The following is a 16,515-nucleotide window of genomic DNA, read 5'->3' as shown; positions in this document are numbered from 1 at the left end:
GTGTGTCAAGGGGACGCCAGTGAGCGGGCTGCGAGCCACCCACCATGGCCATGGCCTCCTCTGAACTCCCGCCTGTCTTGGCCGGGGCAGATCAGGAGCTCCAGCCGCAGGCTTGGGGTGCCCGCCGAGGGCACGCTGCGGTCTCAAGGCCTGAGGCCGGCCAGCAGGCAAGCAGGAGAGGCTGGCTCTCAGCCTTCAGCAGGAGCGTGCGCGGGCCTGGGCGGGGGTGGGGAGCCAGCCGTGCCCACTCACATGGCGTGGGGTCAGGGAGGGCTGGGAGTGAGGAGGGCGCTGGGGGTGAGGGGGGAGGAGGAGGGAGCTGGAGGGGGGACAGTGGAGAAAGGGTGGGGTTTTGATGAGCACTTTCTGTGGGAGCAGAGCTAAGGGTGTGAGCCCACCTGGCCCCAAAGAAAGGGGGTGTGGCCACAGGAGCCAGGTGATGGGCAAAGCGACCTATTCCAGCTCCCGGGGCTGTGGGGTCAGTCCCTCGTGCAGGGCTGGGAGGTAACCCCGAGGAGTGGAGCGCCTCAAGGTCTCAGACAAGGAGACCCCCTGGGTTTGACTCTGCTCCGAGGCCAGGCCTGGGGAATGGACAGAGGGGCGGCCATGGTGCCAGGACAGGGAGGCTTTCGCCTGCTCCCTGGACTCACGTGGGAGAGACGTCAGCCAACCCAGGTGATGGGGAAGCACAGCCCGGCCCCTCCCCCGCCCCCGGAACCAGGTGCAGGCACGGAGTGAGCGTATTGGACGGGCTCGGAACTCCCCCTTTCCCTGCCTTCCCCGTCCCCCTCCGCCCTAATCTGAACCTGAGTTCCCTGTGGTTCCCCTGGAGGCCTGTCTGCCATGTGCTTCCTGGGCCCGGGACGGCAAAAGTCATCGCACTGTGGACAGGGTGCCCGGTGGCTGGGGCCGAGAGAGGAGCACGGGCCGCCCATCGGACCCTTCGGACCCTGGGCTGGACGGCAGCCAGGGCAGTGACCCAGCCAGCGGGGAGCGAGGGCCAGACCTACAGACGTAGGAATGCAGGGGCTGGGCAGTGGCCACAACAGGGCCCCATCCTCCCCGCCCAGAGGTCTCTGTGCTGAGCCCAGGGAAGAGGAGAAGGTTGGGCCCGGCCAGGGGCTGTGGGGTTTGAGCCCAACAAGTCCCCACACAGCACCCAGGTGGGAGGCACGAGGGCCCTACCTGAGCGAAGTGCCACCACTGCAGGGCGAGGGCCACGGCCACGGCCCTCTGCAGCTCGAGGCCGGAAGATGGCACACGGGCTCAGCAGGGCCGCGCCCCCGAGACTCTGGGGAGAACCCTCCTGGCTCTCCCGGCCTCTGGGGGTGGCAGCCAGGCCCCCAGCTCCCAGCTGCATCCCTGTCTCCACCCGCCGTCCCGTGCTGGCTCCTCGATGCTATTAGAACTGGTGATGTGACACTGATTTCAAAGCTAAACGTCTAATTTTGCGGTAACTGTGGACTCCCACGTGGTGGTGAGAAACGATGTGAGGAGACCGGGTGCCCCTTGCCCAGGCCCCCGGGGTGGAGTGTGCGAAGCCGAAAGGCAACGTCACCCAGGCTGATGCTCGGAGGTACCCCTCCCACTGCACCCCTCCTGGGCCCCTGGCAGCACTCATCTGTCCCCGTCTCGGGGACTTTGTTGGTGCAAGAACCTCGTAGAAATGGGAGTGGGCAGCCCGTGACCTCTTCTCATGGCGAATTCCCGGGGGAGTCACCCCAGCCATGGTGGGGAAGAGAGGGAAGCCTGGGGTCCCGAGGATGGTGGGTGTGCGAGGCGATCGCCCGGTGCACCCCATCGCCTTCTCCAAGAGCTCACGCCGGCCAGGCGGCCGTTTTCTTAAGACAGGACTCGGGAAACCTCGTCAACATTCCAAGGGTCCGATTCCCGGAACCGGGCACAACAACAGGCCGCGTGAGCAGCACTTGCCCCCGTGCGGCCCCGAGGCGGCCTTAAAAGGAGAGCCTTTTCAGAAAGAGACAATAGGACGGACGTGTGTGTAAACGGAAAAGAGAAATGGACAGTTTTAAAATTCTTCCGTGTTTAAACACACATGCAGCCACGGGTCTACAGCTCACTCTGTCAAAACAGACTAATCCACGAATTCCAAGTTCCGACAGAAACATCTTCTCAAATAATTTAAAAAAAACAACACCGAGACCACACACTCCCAGTTGAAACTCCTATCTACACAAACGCACAATATTTATAAATAAACCACAGGCAGGAGCTGAGGACACTGACCACACACTCGCTGCCGGGAGACACAGAGACCAGAGCTAATTAACATAAAAAGAAGTCCGATCTGGGACGTGCACACACGTGACACCAACAGAGGAAGACACACAGGAGGCCACCTGACCGCAGTTCTCCAACTGCCACTGGGTTGCAACACGCGGCCGAGTCGCCACTGGCCAGGGCCCGCGGTGCCACTGGCCAGGGCCCGCGGTGGGTCAGTTCACAGCAGTCACGGCTCTCGGGGCAGTGACTTCCGAGGTGGACGGTTGGTTCAAACGGGATGCAGGACAGGGTGTCGTCCCACCCAGAACAAGCAGAGCCGTGCCTGCAAGTGCGGGTCGGCTCCAGCCTTTGGCTCCTCGTCCCTGACTTGGGTGGGACAGGACGGCAGGAGGACAGGGTAAGGGGGGGGGGGATGGGATGGTCTGCAAGCCCCTGCAGACCCGGGAGGTTCTTCCCAGTCCAGGCAAATGCTGGCTGAAACCCAGGGGCAGGACGCTTCTCCCTGGACACAATGCATCGCCCTGCAAGCCCCAGAACAAGAGGCTCTTGAGCAAGGCGGTTGGTGCAGCCACTGAGGTGCGCGGCCCTGGGTGCAGACTGGACCTGGGGTCCAGTTGTCCGTGCTGCATGGCATCTGCTGGAAAGCCCCACCGGTGACCACAGAAACGAGGTCCCCCTCGAGTGCTGGATTCATCCCAGACAACCAGCCGGCCCGGTCAGCTCCCCTAGAGTAAGACCGGTGGGGGGCTCCCGAAGGACTCCGGCTGCCGCCACGTCCTGAGGCGTTGGTCCCGGCCACCCCTCTCTCCCAGCAGCCGCCTCAGGGGATGCCCTCCTTCCTCTGGCAGCACTGAGAGGGCGGCGCGGACCAGTCGTAGACATAGGAGAGGCGCAGCTGCACCTCCTGCTTGCACAGGCGGCCCTCGCGCGCCAGCGTCTGGTGCTTCTCCAGCATGTCCTCCAGGCTCTGCTTGTGCGTCACCAGGTACTGGTTGCTGCAGCCGCGGGATTTGTACTCGGTGTCGAAGCGCGGGTCGTGCTCGCGCTGCACGTCCACGGGCGCCAGCCAGGCGCCCATGGACACGTCCTCGCTGTGCCAGGCGCGCAGGTATTCGCGGCTTAGGCGCAGGTAGTGCACCAGGTCGGCCGAGAGCACGTAGCCGCCGCCCAGGGCGTAGGGCAGGTAGTAGTCGCAGAGCTGCCAGGCCGCCTCGCGCCAGCGGCCCCCCGGCTTGACGCGCCCGCGGCCCGAGAAGAAACCCCAGTAGAGGCGGCGGCGGCGCGCGGGGTCGCGGGAGCGCAGCTCGGCCAGCATCGCGTCCAGCCGCACGAACGAGTCGTCGTCGGCCTTGAGCACGAACTCGAAGGCCACGTGCTCGTCGAGCCAGGCCAGCATGGCCAGCACCTTGGCTGTGAGGTTCTCGTAGGCGTCGCGCAGCGCGGGCAGCAGCAGCAGGTCCCCGTGCCGCGCCTGCTCGCGCTCCAGGGCGCGCCGCTCCTCGGCGCCCAGGCCGTCCGTGCCCACCGCGAAGCGCGCCCACACGTCGCCTGGGCCGCCGCGCCGCGCCGTTGCCAGCCACGTGCCACGGACCACGCTGCGCCGCTCGGCCGCCCGCGGCGCGGAGGCCACCAGCACGGCCAGGAAGGCGGCGTCGCGCGCGGGGCCGGCGGGCGGGGGTCCGGGACCGTGGCCGGGCGGCGGGCGAGGGCCCTCGGCCGAGCAGCGCGCCAGGTAGAGCAGCGCGACGCCGCACAGCGCCAGGCCGCCCAGGCCCAGCGCCGTCCGGTGCCGCCACGCGCGCCGCGGCAGCTTCATGGCGCGCAGGCCAGCCGGCGAGCGCGCGGAGGCCCCGAGGTCCGCGGGCCGCGAGGCTGCGGGCCCAGCCGGCCGCCCGTCACGTGGGCCGGCTGCCCGTCACGTGGCCCCGCGCTCCCTTTTGATTGGTCGCCCCGGGAGGGCCGCTCGGCCGCTTCCGCCCGGAGGCAAGATGGCGGCGCTGGCGTCCTCGCGCGAGGTCGCACCGCCCCCCAGCCCGGAGCCCCGCCTCTTCCCGGAAGAAAGATGGCCGCGGCCTAGCCGAGTCCGGCTGGAGGCGTCACAGCTTCGGCGGCTCCCGGGCGGTGAGTGCGGGCGCGAGCGGGGCGCGGGCTGGGGCGGGGAGGCCGGCGGGCGGCCGGGTGTCGGGGACACGGGCCGAGGGGCGCGGGCGGCGCGGGGCGACCTCCCCGTCCTCGTCTGCGACACGGGGCCCGCGACGCCCGCGGTCGGGCTCGGTGAAGACCTGACGTCCGCCGGCGCCGGGAGCAGCGTTTAGAATGAGCGCTGGCGTTTGGGCGACAGGAAAGTGGTTCCGCGGGACGGATACCCCGGGGCGGCCGCGGAATGTCGCCGCCGCTCAGCGGGGCCTGTGGCGCGTCCCGGGCGCTGTCGCCTCCCGGCGGGGACGGGCCGTGACGGGGGACACCGGGAAAGGCCGTGAGCCGGGGGCGGGAGCCTCGCCGGCCTCCCCACGTCTGTGCCGATGTTCCCGGGCGACTGTGCGAAGCGTCGAGTAGATGCCGTGCGCCGCCCGTGGAGATGGTGGAGGCGGGGTTGACCTTGCCGGGGAGCGAAGTGCAGTCCGTTAGGGCTGCCAGCGGCGGGGCTGTCAGTGCCAGGAGCAGGCGCCTTCGTGGCCAGGAGAGCTGGACGGGTGGGGGGTGGGTGCCGGGGGCGGGGCACCCCCAGCCGTGGGAAGGAGGCTGCCTGTTGGCCCACCTGGACCGCAGCCCCCTGGGGTGACCCCGAGCTGCTTGCCTGGCTGTCTCCGGTTACAGCCCTGGGTCAGGGCCCTGGGGTGTCCAGGGTGCACCTTTGCAGGGCGCAGGTGTAGCTGAAACTCCGGCGTTCATCCCCTCGGCCTGGCTGAGTGCCCACTGTGCGTGGACAGCGTGAAGCTGAGGGACACAGGGACCCGTGCTCTCGGGACAAACGCGAGTTCCAATAACTGTGGTGGCTCGGGGCTGGTCACCGCCTGGAGCACTGCGGGCTGCCTGCGGGCTCGGTGGGTGTGGGGAGGGCGGGGTCCCACAGGCCTGGGAAGAGGGACTCACGCCCTCGAAGGAATGACACCGAGCAAGACCTGGCTGAGGCCTCTGGCACTTGGGTCCAGAAGATGCACATACTGAGGCTCAGACCATTGGGGTGTTGTCAGGAGCCGGTGGCCTAGGCAGGAGGCATCAGAGAAGCAAGTGGTGGCAGGGGCCAGGCCAGGGGGCAGCCGCTGGCCCTCCGGCCCCGTGTGCCCTCAGGCTGGGGGTGGGCTCCCTGGTTCCTGAACCCCACATGCCCCGGCTTGGCTGCTAATGGCAGGACCCAGGCCTGAGGGGAGTGTGCCCAGGGCCAGCCCCACCCCCTGGGAACACTGTCAGTGGAGGCGGGGCCTCAGCTGCCCCTGGAAGGACCAGCAGGTGTTTGCCAGGTGGACAGACTAGGAGAGGAGCAGGTTAAGGGGCAGGAGGAGCTGGGGTTCCCTCTGGGTGATGTGTGAAGGTCCAGGTGGGCCCTGTTCCCGACTTGGAGGGGCCCTGGAGAGGGGCCCAAGGGGTGAGGGAAAACCAGCGGGCCCAGGTGGAAGGGGCAGGTGTGGGTGAGGCTGAGGTGGGATCCCTCGCCTGGCAGTGGGGACAGAGGGTGCCTTTGTTCCTTGGCCGCCAGGCGCAGGTGCTCCTAGTGACAGACTTCCTGGGGGCTCCTGCGTGAACATGAGCAAGGACGTGTGTGTGTGTGTGTGTGTGTGTGCATGTGCATGTATGTAAGTGTGGTTGTATACACGTAGGTGTGTGTGTGTGTGTGTGAGTGAGAGAGAGAGAGAGAGAGAGAGAGAGAGAGAACGCATAGGGGTCATCGAGATGGGAGGGAGGAAGGGGCTGGTGCCCTGCGGGGCGGTTTGGGTGTTTGCTGGCACCAGGCCCAGTCCTCACAGAGCCTTGGGCTGGGGGGTGGGGGTTCCTGTTTCATGGGGACACTGAGGCCGAGGAGGTCGGATGGCTTGGCCAAGGTCGCAGAGCTCACACGTGCTGAGTTGAGGTCTGGACAGAGGTCCCAGGACTGTAGGGTCGGCCTCGATGCTGATGCCAGGAGGGCGGGGACAGCGCTGAGAGGGGCATCCTCGAGCAGTGAGAGGCGGGAGCGAGCAGCGTTCCTCGCGTGGGCCTAGGAGCCGTTTCTTCAGTCCAGCTCTTGCTGGGGGTCTTTCCAGCAGTGGCTCTGCGTCCTCTCTGTGGACCGTCACCCCTCGCTGGGGCCTGCGGCCGTGGACTGTGGTCTCACTTCCTCCCTGCCTCCTCTCTCCCAGCTCCTGGCCACACGCGCAGGCGCCCCGCGGGCCGGACCCGGGGCCATGGCGTCCAGGCCAGCTCCCTGCTGTGGCCTGGCTCCTCGCTGCCTCTGGCTCCTGGGCCTCTTCCTGCTGATGGACGCGTCCGCCCGGCCTGCCAACCACTCGTCTGCCCGGGACAGAGGCGGCCGCAGGGAGGACAATGAGATCCTGCCCCCTGACCACCTGAACGGGGTGAAGCTGGAGATGGACGGGCACCTCAACAAGGACTTCCACCAGGAGGTCTTCCTGGGGAAGGACACGGACGGGTTCGAGGAGGACGCGGAGCCTCGGAAGAGCAGGAGGAAGCTGATGGTCATCTTCTCCAAGTAGGTGCCCCCGGGCGGGCGCATGTGGGCGGGGCTCCGGTGGCCCTGCTGGTCCGGTCCTGACTGCGCGGCGGCGAGGGAGGTGCCGTGACTGCTCTTGGTGGGCAGCGCTCGGAGAGTTTGCAGGGGTCACGGGGTCGAGCTGAGGACGTGCAGCCTGAGCAGCAGGTAGGCCAGGAGGGGCTCAGGCCAGAGCGAGAGGCTGCGGCCGCCCCAGGGCCCTGCAGCTGGAAGGGCTGTGGGATGGCCTGGAGCAGGGCCCACCCTGTGTGCCCCGTGCGCCCTGTGCGTGGTGGTGAAGGTCACGGGAGTGGTCACGGCAGGTCGCAGTCCAGTTAGATGAGGCCTCAGCGACTGGGAGGCGTGGGGAAGGCTTCAGTTTCTGCGAGTGCGCAGAGCTGACGGCGAGTGGGTGTGCGAGCTGGTGCTGGGCACGTGTGTTTGGAAATCCCTGTGATACGGAGTGAGAGGCCTGGTGCACACCGTGCCCTCCACACGCAGGGGCCGACAAGGGCGGAGACGATGGAGGGCATGGGGCCCCCGGCCTGCAGACTCGGGGGCCGGGCTGGGCCTGCTGAAGGCGGCGGGCAGGTTTGGCTCATTACAGGAAGCCTGGTGGGGCCCGAGCAGCTGCAGGGGGTTGGACGCCACCTGCAGTACCTGCAGGAGAGGGAGGTGAGGCAGCAGGAGCCGGGCCATCCGTGCCCTGCCCTTGGCATCGAGGGGAAGACTGGGCTTTGGGTTCATCGTTGGGGAGAGGGCCACGGCCAGACCAGGGCCTTCGAGGTCCCGTGCTCAGGAGAAAGAGGGGGCTGGAGAGGAGCTGATGGGGCAGCAGTCAGCCCGGTGAGCCCTGCCGGACGGCCCCCTCGCGGGATATGAAGGACTGAGGCCGACTCAGTTCACCTGTCCCTGCCTCGGCCCCGCAGTGCTGTCTCCAGGGAGCTGGTCTCTGCTGCAGGAGAGGGTGCTTAGGGACCTGGCCGGCCCCGGTGTGCTGCTGCTGTCCAGTGTGGCTGCCCATGGGGATGCGTGTGCGCACTGCCCTTTGTGTGTGCGTGCAGCCGCACACACGTGTCTCCAGCTGGTGCCTCGGCACCTGTCCTCCACCTGGTGTAGGTGTCTCACCGCCAAGCCTGTGCCCTGGGACGCTGGCCCATCCCAGGGTTCGAGTCTGTGGAGCCGGGTGTGATTCTCCCGTCGAGTGGCAAGTGGGGAACCACTCGCCTTGCCCAGGGCCCGAGACTGCTGGGTGGTGACGCAGAGCTGCAGACACGGCCCGCGTCCCCGACCGCCCGCTGTCCCCCAGCGTCCTCCCTGACCTCCGTCCCCGACGTTCCCCTGGGTGCAGCGTCCCTGTTCGTGGCGGTTTCACAGCTGCCCGTGGAGCCCCCGCCATCCTTGTGTCCTTCTGTCCTCCTGGCTGTGGGCTCCAGGCCCTGTCTGACCCGCCCGTCTGCCGCAGGGTGGACGTGAACGGGGACAGGAGGATCAGCGCCAAGGAGATGCAGCGCTGGATCGTGGAGAAGACGGCCGAGCACTTCCAGGAGGCCGTGGAGGAGAGCAGGGCGCACTTCCACGCGGTGGACCCGGACGGCGACGGTACCGCCCTCACCCGGCCCTGACCCTGCTCGGCCTGGGGGACCAGGACAGAGAACGGGAGAGCCGGAAGGGCCCCAGGGGGGCTGCCTGAGGCCACTTCCCAGCTTGCTCTGCTGTCAGGAGGGGCTGGTAAAGGTTGGCGCTGGCCGCCTGTGTGCGTCTGCCTCCACAGTGCGTGCGTGGGATTTTATCGATTCTGAGAGACAGGGAAGGAGTGAGAGAGAAACGTCGATGTGAGAAAGAAACATCTATCGGTTGCCTGCTCTATGCACCCCAACTGGGGATCACCCACAGCCCAGGCACGCATCCTGACCCAGAATCCAACCATGACCCCCTAGTTCATAGGTCAACCGACATTCAACCACTGAGCCACACGGGCTGGACTAGATCGTTGGTTCTTTTAAGAATCTGTTAAATCCTCACGCGGTCTGGCAGTGAGGCTCAGTGGTTGAGCATCGAACTATGAACCTGGGGGTCATGTGCCTGGGTTGCAGGCTCCATCCCCAGTAGGGGGCGTGCATTGATGTTGTCTTTCTCTTCCTCTCTTTTCCTCTCTAAAATCAGTAAAAATACTTTTAAGAAACAAGAGTATCTTTTTTTAAGTGTTTGTCGTTAGACGTCCTAACAGGACAATCTGCTTTCCAGGCCGCGTGTCCTGGGAGGAATACAAGGTGAAGTTCTTGGTGAGCAAAGGCCACAACGAGAGGGAAGTTGCTGAGAAGATAAAGAACAACCAGGAGCTGAAAGTGGACGAGGAGAGTGAGTGCCAGGCCCCAGGGCCACTGTGCTGTGGGGAGGTGGGGGGGGCGCGACGCTGTGCAGGGGCGACGCTGTGGGGTCAGAACCCAGTGACCAGGTGGGACACCTGCCTGGGCGTGGACGCTGGGGGAAGCTGGGAGGACAGAGCCACGCCCTCGGTTTTCAGAGCCATCCCTTTGAAAACGCGTCTCACTGACATGAGGGGCTGAGCTTGCACTTCGCTGGTCGCTGCCTCCACGCGCCGCCTCCCTGGGTTTGTGTCCAGCCCGTGTTGGGCTGTGGGACACGTGAACGTGCCGTGCGGTGCCGTCGGCCTGTTCCTTCTGTGCTGCTGGTCATCACCCGCGTGGCCCCAGGGCTGCGGTGCTGTCTTCCCTGGACGGACGCGTGTGCTTCTCAGAGGCACCTCTGCCGACGCTGTCCCTGCCTCGTGTGCCCTGGCTGGGGTGGAGTGTGTTACAGCCTCGGTGGTGTCCCTGTCACCCTGCCGTCCTCTGCTTTGAGGCTGCCGGGGCCACTGTTGCCCCCATGGACCTGGGCACTGCTGTTCCTGGCAGGCCCTCTGCCATCAGCCCCGCAGCCTGCCTTCTGGGGCTGGAAAGTAGCTGACGTGAGTGTCAGCCTCCCCGCCCTGCTGCGGCTGTGATGCTGACGGGATCGAGGCTCAGCCTCCCCGGCCTCCCCCGGCCCTGCTGTGGCAGTGATGCTGACGGGATCGAGGCTCAGCCTCCCCGGCCTCCCCCGGCCCTGCTGCGGCTGTGATGCTGACGGGATCGAGGCTCAGCCTCCCCGGCCTGCTGCGGCTGTGATGCTGACGGGATCGAGGCTCAGCCTCCCCGGCCTCCCCCGGCCCTGCTGTGGCTATGATGCTGACGGGATCGAGGCTCAGCCTCCCCGGCCTGCTGTGGCTGTGATGCTGACGGGATCGAGGCTCAGCCTCCCCGGCCCTGCTGCGGCTGTGTGTGGGTCCAGGAGTGCTGACAGGCGATTGTGACATTGAGAACAGACAGCTGTGTTCCCTCCCCAACCCCTGCCTCTGTTTCCCTGTCTGTCCCGTTGCATGAGCTGGGCTCCAGGGTGGTGTTGAGAAGGCGGGACAGGCTGTCCTTGTCCTGCTCCTGCCCCTGGCGGGAGAGCTTCCAGTGCCTCCGTGAGCATGCGGGGGGCTGACCTTAGGTCCACACCAGCCTTTACCCTGGGGCAAGCCCCCCCTGGCCGTGGGGGTGACGCCTGACACCCTGTTGGGGTCGCCTGGCTGACTGTGAGGGATTTGCACCTGTGTTCATAGAGACGCGGGCCTGCACGTTTTCTTCCCTTGTCACGCGCTTGTCTGGTGGGGGTGGGGGTGGGGGTGGGGGTGGAACCGGCCCCCTGGGGTCAGTGAGAAGGTGCCCCCTCGTTTCTGTCTCCCTCGGAGGCCTCAGTGTTGGTGGGACCCTTCCGTTCCATCGGGCGGACTCGCCAGCGAGCCTTCGGCGCGTAGCTGTGCTGAAGCGTCTGTGTTCGTGGCCGGGTGTGGTTGTTCTGTGAGCGTCTGAATCTTGGGTAACAAGCCCACCCACATTTTTGTTTCTTCCTCCTCTTCCTGCTTCCCTCTGCCGAGGTGAGACTTAGAGACGGGCCCTCGTCACTCCTCGCTCACTCGGGTGGCTCATGCTCACACCTTGGTTCTTGCCGCTCAGCCCCTCGGAGCACTGTCCCGGCGCTCCATCCTTCCCCTGTGGCTGGTCTCCCAGCTCCCACCCCGCACCCGGGTCCAGGGTCCGTCTCTCTCTTGGGTGCTTGTCCGCCTCCCATGGGCTGTGTCCGTGTGTCCTGCAGCTCAGGCTCTGCCCGAAGGCACCTGGGTCGTGGGGCCTCTCCTGCTGCTGCTGCCAGGGGTGGCGACTGGCAATGCGCTGGCTTCTGGGCGTTGGGAAGCGCTGCTGGCGGCCTGTCCAGACCCCGCCTGCTTAGGGAGCGGGGGTCAGGTTGGGGTCGGAGGTGAGTGCAGAGCTCCATACTCTGTCCCCTAGCCTGCCCCTCGCTCTCCTCTCTGCGCTCCTGCATGTTCGATGAGTCCCTTGTTTCCCTTCCAGTCTGGGGGAGGGAATGGAGAGCGAGGGGGGACGGACGCCCCCCCCGGGTTCCTGGGGTGCAGTCACGACACACCTGGCCGGGTGGGGCGCCTCTCAGGGCTGTTCCCTTGTGCTCGGAGCAGAGCCTGTCGAAGGCGCCTTCCAGCTCTGGATCTGTGGGCGTCCCTGCTCGGGGCCCCGTCACTCCAGTCTGTCCGGTGTGTCTTCTCACACAAGGGCCTTGCCACTCGGTGTAAGGCCCACCCCACCCCCAGGGATGTCATCTTAGACCGAGCGTGTCAAACTCGCGGCCTGCGGGCCACATGCGGCCCACGGGATGTTTTTGTGGCCCCACCAATATAACGGTGTGCAAGAAACTCTTTAATAAAAATTTCCTGACTTAGTTTTTACAATATCCTGTTGTACATGGTTATTAATAAGGAGATACAGCATCTGCTAACGACTACTGACTGTCACTGTGTTGCATTCACTTCCTTTACGCGCAGGCGCACCATTTCTCTCCACTAAACCAGCAGCGAATGGTTTAGTTTGGGACTGACTTGTTTGGTGTGCGCAACAGGGAATATTTTGCTTTTGGAGAACAGGAAAAATAGGTTTATTTGTGTTACACTTAATAATTTGTGCAGTTATTCAGTGTCTGGTAAGAGAATGTTCAAGAAAAAGTATTAATTTTTATTAAAAGGTCCCATTGTTTATGTTGACAACGACTCATCTATCTCAGCCCTTTTAGTCGGCACGTCTCTGTCGACAGCCTGCGTTTCTGTGCGAGGTGAAGCCTTGTGTTTGCGGCCGCGTCCACTGAAGCCTGTTTGCTCGGCCGCGTTGGCCTTTGGGTCAGACCTGCTTGTCTGAGGTCCTAAACGCAGCACAGCTGCCACGGCCTCTTCCAGGTCGGTCGGGCCCCAGGCTCCAGGCGGACGTGCGGTCTGTGCCGCCCGTCACTCCCCGCAGTGGGGCGGGCAGGCACCACCAGCTGCTCCCGGCTCTGGACTGTCGGTCCAAGGGCAGTAAGTGCCAGCGACAGGCGTGTGGGGCGGCCCTGCTCCCTGCTGACAGCGGGTGAGACTGGGGCAGGGAGACCCCTGTGCCCGGCCGCTTCCCGCTGTTGGAGCCAGGTGGTCACTGACCCACATGCCCCTCTGCTTAATCCTCGCTCTCACCCTGCGCCCGCCTTCCCACAGGGATGGGGAGGGCCTGGGGCATGGTTGGGGCTGCAGAGTGGGTCTTCCCTCAGCCCGCCCTCCGCCCCGGCCCCTGGGAAGGAGGGAAGGTTCGAGTCCGGTTTTGTCCCCTAGTCAGGGCATGTTCCCGTGACCTGGCAGCAGGCTGGGGGCTGCCCCGGCACCTGTGGAGGTCGGTGCCCATGGGGGGCCGCCCCTGCGTGTGGGGGCGTCTGTGTCTGGGGAGGATGTCTGTGTTGGGGAGTTTGGGGCTGAACTCTTCTCTGAGGGGCAGGGCCTGTGGCCTTGCGCAGCCGTGTCCTGAGCTGGCCTCAGCACTCGGGCAGCGTGTCTCGGGACTCGGACGCGTGCGGAGGTGATGCTCACAGGCGTGCCCCTCGCAGCACAGGAAGTCCTGGAGAACCTCAGAGACCGCTGGCACCAGGCGGACAACCCCCCGCCGGACCTGCTGCTGACCGAGGACGAGTTCCTGTCCTTCCTGCACCCCGAGCACAGCCGCGGCATGCTCAGGTTCATGGTCAAGGAGATCGTGCGGGACCTGGGTGAGGCCGGGCCCTGCCAGGGCGGCAGCCCCTCATGCTGGCGGCCAGGCCCCGCGTGGGGCTTGCTCTCTGAGCCGGGGGAGGTCGGGTGGGCAGGCCCTGGGCTGGGGTGGCCTCGGGCTGGGCTCTGAAGGAGAACAGCCTGGTGGGCACCACGTGGCCTCAGCCAGGTCCCCAGTCCCCGTAAGGCACGGCTGTTCGCTTTGGTCGGAAATGTCACAAACGGGAAATTCGGCAGCAGAACCCCTTGGTTGACTCTTCTCGTGGCCCTGAGGCTCCTGTGCCCACTCGAGGCTGAGCGCCCCCATTGTTCCCAGACCAGGACGGTGACAAGCAGCTCTCGCTGTCTGAGTTCATCTCCCTGCCCGTGGGGACCGTGGAGAACCAGCGCGGCCAGGACATGGACGACAGCTGGGTGAGGGACAGGCGGAAGGAGTTTGAGGAACTGATTGACTCCAACCACGACGGAATCGTGACCATGGCAGAGCTGGAGGTGAGCTCGGGGGACATGGGGGTGCCTGGGGCCATGGGGGACGCGGGGGGACTGGGGGTGCCGGGGACATGGGGGATGCGGGGACGTGGGGGTGCCTGGGGCCGTGGGGGACGTGGGGGTGCCTGGTGACATGCCCGTGGCAGGTGAGCCACCCGCAAGATGGTCCTGAGCAGGAGGCGGAGTGGGTGTGGCTTCCTGTGGCTGGTCCCTGGTCACGGATCACTTAGTGGGACCTGAGCGGAGGCTGTGGGCTCCCGGGGAGGCCCAACCAGCATCGCCAGCCTTCGCGCCCAGAAGTGGCCGTGCCTGTCCCCTGGGTCTGGGTGTCCCGGGTGACGTGGCCAGTCCTGGCTCTGAGAAGCCCAGCCCATCGGGGGGTCAGGGTTGGGCACAGGGTGTGGTTGGAGCCTTCGGTTCCCACTGTGGATGAGTCATTTCGTTTTACTCGAGAATTCTCTGCTCCTGTGATGGCTGGGGCAGCTCGGGGTCCTGGTGGCCCATTCAGGCCCTGTCCATGTGACCAACAGGCCCCTGGCTCCATCCTGGCAGGGCCTCCCCTCCCCGCCCTCTCCCCGGCCCCACGGAGGCAGCGCCCTCACAGCCTGGGCCATCGCCAGACCTGTGTCCGTATTCCAGAACATTCCCGCATCCGTCCTGCAGCCCCGTCCACAGGGTGTCGGAGAGAAGGCGGGGCTGGCTGTGGCCCTCACGCCCGGCTGCTCCCTGGGGCCTCGGGTGCTGACTCTGGCGGGGCGTCGGCTGGGCAGGTGCGGCCGGGCCCTGCGTGTGCCGGCGGGTGCTGACGTGGCGCCCTTGCAGGAGTACATGGACCCCATGAACGAGTACAACGCCCTCAACGAGGCCAAGCAGATGATCGCCATCGCGGACGAGAACCAGAACCAGCACCTGGAGCCCGAGGAGGTGCTCAAGTACAGCGAGTTCTTCACGGGCAGCAAGCTGGTGGACTACGCCCGCAGCGTGCACGAGGAGTTCTGAGCGGCGGCCGGGGCCGCCCACACGCTGCTCTTCGCTTCTGAGAACTGGAGCCGCCACGGCACTGACCACGGGCCACAGCTCACCCGCCCGCGTGGGAGCAGCTTCGGGTTCCTGGGAGCTGTGAGGCTGGGCGTGGTGACCTGTTCCCTGGGGATCAGCGCGGCCGCAGGCGGCGCCCGAGCTGCCCTCCGTCCCCGGGAGTCACGGACCTGCGCAGAGCCACACTAACTTATTTAAAGTGTAGTCTCTCTTCCTCCCAGCTTTATTTTTTGGGGACAAAAGTGCATAAACGGTAATTCAGAACATCTGTGGCCAGGTGGCTTCCCTTGAGCTTTGAGGTGGGGGTTGTTGGAACCCTGGGTTGGAGTGGGGTGTCTGTGCAGGAACCACGCCGGATGGGGCCACGCCAGGTCGAGGGGAGGCAGGCCCGGGAGCCGCCCTTGAGGGGCCAGGAGGAAATGGGCATCCAGGTGTGGGGACATCTAAGGCTGGGCCCTGGGCTCTGCTTGGGGGGGGGGGGGGCAGAGGAGGGGCCCAGAGCGGGGAGGGGGGGCGCTATGGGCCAGCTTGTCGTCTGCAGTCCGCCCTGTGGCACTGGGCTAGCTGTCCAGAGCCTGCTGGGGTCCGCTGTGCCCAGTGCTCTGGCTGGTGTGTGGGGCAGAGGGCGATCAAGCTCTGAGGGTGTAAATGACTGCGGGCCCCCGACCCCACACACCTGGCGTGTGGCCCGCCCCCAGCACCCCACCCCCACTGGCCCTTCCTTGTGGCATGGCGCCTCAGGGCACAGCTCTGGCCAGCAGGTCGGCGTGGCCTTGAAGGTTCCACCTCAGAGCAGAGGGCGCCGGGGCTGCCATGTGACCAGCCCTTGCCACAGGGACCCATTTCCGAGCAGCACGGGCTGGGGCTGCCACAGAGGAATGGGCGAGGTGACACCTGGGTTTGCAGACAAACAAAGCAGAGACTGTTTTCAGATCTGACGGGAGGTGGCAGCTCGTGGTGGAGGGAGGTGGGAACGGGGGGAGATCGTGGTGGAGGGAGGTGGGGTCGGGGGGAGATCGTGGTGGAGGGAGGTGGTGGGCCAGGCCCAGGTGGGTCTGGGGGGAGCAGGTGTGAGCACCTGATCAGCTGGAGGGTGGGCCTGCAGTGATGGGCTGCTGTCAGTCACCTGTGAGCAGATGCCTCGCACGTCGGCCAGGCGTGGGGACCTCAGGCGACAGACCCACGGTGCTGGGGGCAGGTCCTGGGAAGGAGAGGGTGCCGCCGCAGACCCCGAGGCACAGCAGCCCCAGAGGCTACGGTTTTCTTTATTTGGCAAGAAAAACGCTTTCACCGTCCCGGGAGATGGGGCACACGCACACGCACACGCACACGCACTCACCAGGCTGCCCTCTCCCTGCAGAGGCTCAGGAGGGCCGAGCCCGCACGGCGCTGTGTCGTGGGGACTTTCCCGCAGGTGGGCCCGGAACTGCTTCTACCTGAGCTGCCGGCAGGAGGGACTTTCCGGGCCTTTCGTCCTGTGGGAGGCTCCTCTCTGGGAAACTTCTTAAATTAGCTGTCGAGTAGGTAAGCCTGGGCCACGGCACGACTTAAAAGGTACAAAAACAACCAGCTGTGCCGCCCCAGCCGCCGGCGCCCAGCGATGCCAGACCTGTGTGCGTGTGCACACGTGTGCGTGGTGCGTGCACGTGTGCATGCATGTGTACGTGTGTCTGTGCTCACTCCACCTTTACACACCTGGCGGCTACCTGTCCTGGGGCGGCTGCCCAGGCCCCGTCTGAGGCCACTACCTGCTCCCAGGACAGTCGGCTGGACCATCCGTCTTCTCTGTTCGGCGGAGCTGGGGAGCGCCCTCGACCAGGGCTCCCAGAGCAGCCACACACGCTCCAGCATGTGGGCCGGTGACACACACCACGCACACAGGGACACGGCCCAC

At 65.9% G+C, this 16,515-nt stretch overlaps 2 protein-coding genes across 3 annotated transcripts; one reads left to right on the top strand and one right to left on the bottom strand.

Annotated features, from left to right (window-relative positions):
* Positions 1-2,024: 2,024 nt before the first annotated feature.
* Positions 2,025-4,293, bottom strand: B3GALT6 (beta-1,3-galactosyltransferase 6). Its single transcript, XM_054721415.1, has one exon. The coding sequence runs from the start codon at positions 4,058-4,060 to the stop codon at positions 3,065-3,067; it is 996 nt and encodes a 331-aa protein (XP_054577390.1). The 5' UTR covers positions 4,061-4,293; the 3' UTR covers positions 2,025-3,064.
* On the top strand, positions 4,272-14,887 carry SDF4 (stromal cell derived factor 4). Of its 2 annotated transcripts, XM_008151683.3 has the most exons (7): positions 4,272-4,365; positions 6,582-6,931; positions 8,397-8,533; positions 9,179-9,292; positions 12,935-13,093; positions 13,411-13,586; positions 14,406-14,887. In XM_008151683.3, exons 2-7 carry the CDS (start codon positions 6,627-6,629, stop codon positions 14,580-14,582), a joined length of 1,068 nt encoding a protein of 355 aa, XP_008149905.1. In that variant the 5' UTR covers positions 4,272-4,365; positions 6,582-6,626; the 3' UTR covers positions 14,583-14,887. The 2 variants fall into 2 exon arrangements, with proteins under 2 accessions (XP_008149905.1, XP_054577389.1); XM_054721414.1 differs by lacking the exon at positions 12,935-13,093.
* Positions 14,888-16,515: the final 1,628 nt, after the last annotated feature.

Source organism: Eptesicus fuscus, chromosome 9 (assembly GCF_027574615.1).
Source record: "Eptesicus fuscus isolate TK198812 chromosome 9, DD_ASM_mEF_20220401, whole genome shotgun sequence".
Lineage (NCBI taxonomy): Eukaryota > Metazoa > Chordata > Mammalia > Chiroptera > Vespertilionidae > Eptesicus > Eptesicus fuscus.
This window is presented reverse-complemented; position numbering and strand designations above follow the sequence as displayed.

Coding starts and splice junctions, on each gene's coding strand:
- B3GALT6 (XM_054721415.1), bottom strand. CDS start 4,060: ATGAAGCTGCCGCGGCGCGCGTGGCGGCACCGGACGGCGCTGGGCCTG.
- SDF4 (XM_008151683.3), top strand. CDS start 6,627: ATGGCGTCCAGGCCAGCTCCCTGCTGTGGCCTGGCTCCTCGCTGCCTC. Junction 6,932..8,396: donor CTGATGGTCATCTTCTCCAA/GTAGGTGCCCCC, acceptor CGTCTGCCGCAG/GGTGGACGTGAACGGGGACA. Junction 13,587..14,405: donor TGACCATGGCAGAGCTGGAG/GTGAGCTCGGGG, acceptor GCGCCCTTGCAG/GAGTACATGGACCCCATGAA.